Source organism: Theobroma umbraticum, unplaced genomic scaffold (genome assembly GCF_002168275.2).
Source record: "Theobroma umbraticum cultivar Fairchild unplaced genomic scaffold, ASM216827v3 scaffold_31.0, whole genome shotgun sequence".
Lineage (NCBI taxonomy): Eukaryota > Viridiplantae > Streptophyta > Magnoliopsida > Malvales > Malvaceae > Theobroma > Theobroma umbraticum.
The window spans coordinates 965,704-972,462 of NW_018397283.1; the positions used below are offsets into that span (position 1 = coordinate 965,704).

The 6,759-nt window shown below is 38.9% G+C and overlaps 2 protein-coding genes and 1 pseudogene across 2 annotated transcripts; 2 read left to right on the forward strand and 1 right to left on the reverse strand.

Annotated features, from left to right (window-relative positions):
• Window positions 1-1,869: 1,869 nt before the first annotated feature.
• On the reverse strand, window positions 1,870-3,584 carry LOC110428323 (NAD(P)-linked oxidoreductase superfamily protein). Its single transcript, XM_021444132.2, has 2 exons — window positions 2,938-3,584; window positions 1,870-2,242 (listed from the first exon to the last, which is right to left on the reverse strand). Exon 1 carries the CDS (start codon window positions 3,577-3,579, stop codon window positions 2,965-2,967), a length of 615 nt encoding a protein of 204 aa, XP_021299807.1. The 5' UTR covers window positions 3,580-3,584; the 3' UTR covers window positions 1,870-2,242; window positions 2,938-2,964.
• A 672-nt stretch (window positions 3,585-4,256) lies between these two features.
• Window positions 4,257-4,982, forward strand: LOC110428372 (uncharacterized). The gene has a single exon (XM_021444193.2). It carries the CDS (start codon window positions 4,257-4,259, stop codon window positions 4,980-4,982), a length of 726 nt encoding a protein of 241 aa, XP_021299868.1.
• Window positions 4,983-5,611: 629 nt separating this feature from the next.
• On the forward strand, window positions 5,612-6,251 carry LOC149526275 (uncharacterized; annotated as a pseudogene).
• Window positions 6,252-6,759: the final 508 nt, after the last annotated feature.

Consider the following 6,759-nt stretch of genomic DNA (forward strand, 5'->3'; position numbering starts at 1 on the left):
CATAACTCTTTTAGCTTGGTGCTGGTCTCACAAGGATGAGAAAAATTAATTGTCTTACTCTTACATGATTGCTTACTTTTTTAACAGTGAACCTTTTTTCACACACTCTGTCAGATTCTAATGAGTAAAATCCCATTAGTTCCACACCACAGATATATCATTGAAACAGCAAGGATGTTTTGATTGGGCCTTTCAAAGGTTGTTTTTTTTTTTTTTTTAACTGAAGTTCATGTCTGTCAAATGAATGATTCACTTTCAAAGCCTTATGGGGACCCCTTTGCACCGCTCAATGACAGAACACAAGTTGGAGAGGAGCTTGTTTTTTGTTTTTGTGAAGGCTACTTTTCCTGCACCTCCCCTGCTTGAAATAATGAGATTTCCCATTCAATATTGGCTCTGAAGCTTAACTGGAATGGAGCCACGGCAACCCCATCTGTCACTTGTCATGATCACAGTGTCCCTGGGCACCCTTTTTTTGTTTCACTGAGATGCACATGGGCCAGCATTGGTCTAATCAAGTCTAATCTTAAAACCACTTTGCTGCCTCTTTGGATTCAACTCCACCTGTATATATCTGGGCCTACCTTCCACTTATCTTTCATGGGCTTTGGACTTGTTGAGCCCAAGTCAAGGCAACAGTTTGACCTTCTTGATTTAGCATGTTAATGTGTTATAAATTCAAGGTTAAGAAGTTAATCATGGCAAGTTAAAGTTTGATTACAAGTCAAAAAAGTGCAGTGAACTCTCCTTGTGGGGTCATTGCTAGAGTCCCAAATGACAAACACAAGGGAAGGGTGTCTCTTGATAATGGCACAAAATGGCCTTTTTATCTGGAAAAACAAAAGGCCTAATTGTTGTTAAAAAGAAAAATAAATGAAAATCACCTAAATTTTTTTCCTGAGCATTTAACTGTTGCCGTGACCCATCAACAATTGAGAAAATACCAATACTTTTTCTGGTTACCATTGGCAGGGCTGGTCAGGTTGGCGGTGGAATTGGAGCATTTTTCTAGTGTGTTCACCATGAGCAAATGGTGGGTAACACCCCACAAATGAGCTAACAAAAAAGGAGAAACAAAGGCTGGTTACTCTAATAATAACATTTTCTTTTGTCTGTGTGGGGGAAATGGTGATCAAAATGGAACAACCTTGTACAGTTTTCTAATTTTCACCTTGAAACAGTTTCTTACTCTAGCAGCTAATGGGAAATTACTTCGAATTTGCCCTTTTTTTTTTTTTTGCATTCTTAAATAGTTTATTTCGCTTCATCTTTTGGTAAACAAAGCTATGGTTGCTGCAAATTTGTTTTGTCTTTCCCCTATGTCTAGCAGCAATCTTGCTTGCAGGCTGCCTATGTTCTTCGAAAATTTCATCACATTTACAATCCTTTACAAAGGCTTGTAGGCTTCCCCTGCCCGACTTCAGTCCATACTGCTACAGGTGATGCAACGGGCTTCAAACAGGAATCAGATACCCCTTTTGTTTAAGATCAAGATTGCTCCCGATGAGAGTGATCCGACCAATGGCAGAAACAAAACAGAAGCAATAGTAGAATCCTGAAGATTCTTGTACACCTTAAATAGTTGCTGAAGTTTTCTTCTTTCATTGCATACAACAGCAATCTTCATACAAACATATGTAGAGGAAAATCTAATCTCTCAATTTAAACAAGTTCCCAGTGTTTTATAAAGTTATCCATATACATATTGAATCATCATTTTTTTGTTGCTCAGAAGGAACAATCAATTACTTTTGGATGGATTATGTAACTACATGTGCACACAGCACATTAGTCAAATCTAGCAAGAATGGTTTTTAGTTAAGACCGAAACAGGTACCATCAAACTGATCATATGCCACATTGTTGCATCAAGATCGATGTCATATCCAGAGAAATCTGGAAAATTGGAGTATTGACTCAAAGCTATTCAGGATCTATTTCATGAAAGGAAATTTGAACTAGCTGGCTAGCTACTTGAATTTTTTCAAGAAATAGTGAAGCATATTAATCCAAAACCTTTTTGATCTATATTTAAGTTCCTGTAAATCATCTGCTTCACAAATTTTCAGAGAAATTCACTTGAAAAATTGATTGATTGAACAACGAAAGTACTATCCAAGGCCTCCTCTTCTTTCTTGCAACTTGCTTCTTGTTTCAACAGAGCTTTAAATTTTCATAACCCTATCTTCTGGTGCCCCAATTTCATTTCATTAATTCCTCAACCAATGATCTGACTTCTCAACTGGAAAGAAAATATCCCTCAGAAATCAACAGTACAAGAGAAATTAATCAGGGTACTTCCACTACTTTTCAATACTCTAAATTTCACACCAAATATCTGCAGTCAAGTCAAAATGCATAATCCGAAACACAGAACCTCAACTATATGCTGCCTACATGCTCCCTGTGAACATAATCATGTTCTGTCAAGTGTAATAAAGCAGCAGAGATCATTTTAGGGATAAGTTCAACTGCTGAAAAATGCAATGCAAGAAGGCTAAGATCTTTGCCTTTCCTTGACTCTTCTGTGAAGATCATTTCAGAGATACGTGACTTCAAGTTCTCTTTACACTTCCAAAATATAACAATCAAAATTGTCTTAAGGACTGCCAACTGTTTAAATCATTAAACGAATATACCTAGACTATCTGTGATTGCAATGTTAATATTTCTCATTGGTATTTTGCTTTTCCTTTTCCTTATTGCAAGAATTAAGATTTACTAGTAGCATTTCACCATCAGCCAGTAAACGATTTGCAGCAAAATATTACTTTCCTACTTAAATTCATAACTCAAGAACCCAACAATTGTACACATATAATCAAATAGGAATTAATTGAAACAAGTACAAATTATCTTCGATTCCATCATCTTGCCAACAAAACTATAAAATGTGACACCAACATTCTATCAAAATCAAAACCAAAATTTACATACCTTTCCAAGAAAGAGGAAGCTTAAGCTCTAGAACCCTTTAGGTCCAGTTTCTTTCAAAACAACAGGCTTGTCAGCCATGGATAAACAATACTTTGCAATCTCCCTAAACCTAGGCACACTCCTAAGATCAACCTTTGTCCCATCTTTCAAGGTAATGACAACATCACCCCACTCACCGATGAAACGTGGCACCACTTGCACGTCCTTAATCACCTTGTAAGAGAAGTCACTTCTGTCCTGACCCGTCAGTCCTGAAATGACCGTCACCCGCAGGTTGGTGAACCTGTACCTCAAGAAAAAAGCTCTCGAAACTGCAGCCAGTGTCAAAGGCAGCCACAGAAGAGTGAAACCCAGAAGCAGATTAGCTATGAGGTCACCGTAGTGGGCTCCACCATCGAAGAAGATGGTTTCTTCTTTGGGGTTTTTGGAGAAAGATTTGGAGGGAGTGCTGGTCGTGGAGGGCTGGTTAGTTGGGGAGGAAACGTGGAGCTTGGTGGATAATATCGATCCGTTGGTTTGAGAGGTGGGTTTGAAGAGGAGGTTAGGGAAGGGGAACTTGGAAGAGAGGTGCCGGGACTGGTGGGTGATAGAAGCGGCGGCGGCAGTGGTGGTGGCCGGCGAGAGAAGAGAAGTGGTGGCCATGAAGGTTTATCCGTTTGTGACAGAGGGAGGAGGGAAACGAGGGGTAGTTAAGTTGATCGGTTGCTGGTCATGTGTTTGACACGTGGCATGCTAAACACTCACTGGTTGTTTGTGGGCCCAATCTCGGCCTATTAACAGTGACAAACGTATCAAATGGAAAGTGGGCTGAAGATTGCCACAACACTAGCAAGTTATACAGGCCTTATAGCAATCCCATTACAAATAGCAATAAATCTTACCAAATATAATTTACTTTTATTTGCATCAAATATATATAATTTTTTATTACCGTAAAGTATTATTAGATAATGGTGGATCTTAATGTCAAAAATTGGGAATTTTTTATTATTTTTTTTCATAAATATGAAATTTATTTTAATTATAATTTCAAAATTTTTAATGTGTAATAACAAAATTGAATTTTACTTAAAAATTAATAAAATTACAATTCTAATTAGACAAATCGATCTGCAACTATTTAATATATTTTAGGAAACTCTTATTTGTTTCCTAGCGAGAAGCAACTACCTCTCTTTTATTACAAATAGGATTACCTTGACGGCAAGCAACTACCTCCCTTCCCCTATATAACTGCCAACTGAAATTTCCAGTTCACTGCGACTGTCTGTGATTGTGATTCTCCAAACAGAGAAGTTCTCACCTCGAAATTTTCCCTAATGGCTTCCCCTACTTACCGACGTAGTGATCTACCTACTACCAGTTTCGTTCGAGTTGAACTGACCATCACCTTTCGACTCAACTTCCAGCGCCATTATTGCTCAACCGATCGATTGATCGATCTCAACGAAGCGGGCACTTTATTCTCTGAAGAAACTCTTGGTTTCGATCTCTGTGTTTTGAGAAACCGTGATCAGGCTTTCCAAATTCTTGATCCCGTGCTAAGAAGACATGTCATCCCCCACGACTCTCCCGCGTTCGACGCTATCATTGATGATATCATCCAACAAGTACGTACAATCGGAAACATGGAGTCCAGCAAGGGATGTCAAGTCTTGGCTTTACAGACAGAGATATGGAGAACAATTGTGCAACACGTAAACCACGAGGAAGACGAGGATTTGATCGGAAGAGTTTTAGAAGAATCGGCGTCGGAGTTTGAAGCAAGCAACTTTAACATGGTTCCAGCGAAGGAGTCATCAGTGAAGGAGATGCTGAAGAGGGTTGGGGTCGAAGGCGGAGACTGTGATCAAAAGGGTGAAGAAAATATCGAGGAAAGACTCGTGAAAGGCGATGACTGCGTGATATGTTTGGAAGAACTTAAAGTTGGATCAGAAGCATCTCAGATGCCATGTTCTCATACTTTTCATTCTGACTGCATCGAAAAGTGGTTGAAGCAAAGCCACTATTGCCCTGTCTGTCGGTTTGAGATGCCTACAGAGTGAAGAGCTTTTCTTTTTTTGTTTTTCTTGCTTCTAGTTCAAGACATAAACCTCTTCTAAATTTGGATAACTTGTAAATTGCTTTTGAGGAGGTTTTCTTTTCATTGGTTTTGTACATGGTGGAAGTGTGCAGTACATGGAATGAAAATAGATTATCTCTTTTCTTTTTATTTATTTTAATTGTTGTATTTAGCTTTGATATATTTTGTTTTACTTCTATGATGCATTACCAGGTTTTAGCTTACTCCTGTCTGAGTACTCTTATGTTTTGTTTGACATTTACAATGTATCAATTTAAACAATAGCATTTACTAATTACATTATTTGGATAATATTTTTTTTAAATGAAAATTTGGGTATTAGAATTTGATGATACACAAAAATAATTATAAATGAAGATTAAATATTGAGAAGATATGCAGTCTATATATATGTATATATATATAGAAAATCTATTACAATCCTGATGGTCCAACTACAATTCGATCCTCGCCATTGATATTGATTCCGGAAGGATCAGATGGTCCAGGCAATTGGGGGGCTATGACATTTTTTACTTCGCATGTTTGGTTCCTAACAATCCTGACTGCCCTCCAGGACCTAATTTAGATGCAGACTTTGGCAAGGCTCCTATGCTCCTCACTATCATTTCTAATGGTACAAGTCGTGATGTAGCTGTTGCAGTGCAAAAGAGTGGGTTTGCCCGGGCCTCAGACCGCGACAATGGTGACATAGTCTGGTTCAATGTAAGTAAGATTACTCTTTTGCCTTTCTGATGCAATACATTAAAGTTGGCAGTAACTGTCAATAGGGAATTTAAAGAAATTCTGTTTCGCATGAAAACCACACAGCTAGCAGGACCAGGTGGCAAGACAGGAGGAGGGCAATGGGGTGCAGCCACAGATGGGAGGAGGGTTTACACCAATATTGCTAACAGCGACCACCAAAGCTTCATGCTCACACCATCTAACCGAACAACAACAGCAGGAGCATGGGTAGCTTTGGATGCAAATACAGGAGAAATCGTGTGGTCAACGGCAAACCCCAGCAATGACCTACCCAGGGGCCTTTACGGTGGCCAATGGCGTCCTTTTTGCTGGGTCGGTAGCCTCTAATGGGCCTATATACGCCATCGACACTGGCACAGTATACGGTGGTATATCGGCCCGCTATGGGTGCATTTACGTGGGAAATGAATATACAGTTAGCCTGGCAAGGTTCCACCCCACTTGGACCCCAGGAACTTCACTATACGCATTTTGCATTGGCTAATGGATGACCTGGGGCAAAGCCAGTGAAATCTACAACATTTATATCAACCTGTGGCCGTACTATGAAATAAACTTATCAAATTCATCCAAACTAAAGCCTAAGTAGCCTGAATCTGTGTGTATTTGACTAGGTATTGGGTAATACAGACAATGCGAAACTTTGCTAACAAAAGTACCAACCTCCAATGATCCTTTTGCCAGTTATGATCACACTGAAGGTGCCATAACATCCTACGATGTCAAGACGAGAATGTATGATAACAATGGAAATGCTCACACCAATAGGTTGGCCATACAATAAAACTATTAATTGACTGACTATAATGGATCATCGACAAAAGCAAAGCATTCCATATGCAGATCAGCACACTGTATTCGTCATGATATTAAATGGAAAGAGATTGTCATGTTTGAACTCTGATACAAAAGGGTGAAAAGGGGAGCTAAAGAATTATACAACACAAAAAACCAAGACACCAAATAACCAACTGTAACATCTATGAATATTT

Excerpts from the sequence above, each read along its gene's own strand:
- LOC110428323 (XM_021444132.2), bottom strand. The coding sequence starts at position 3,579 with ATGGCCACCACTTCTCTTCTCTCGCCGGCCACCACCACTGCCGCCGCC.
- LOC110428372 (XM_021444193.2), top strand. The coding sequence starts at position 4,257 with ATGGCTTCCCCTACTTACCGACGTAGTGATCTACCTACTACCAGTTTC.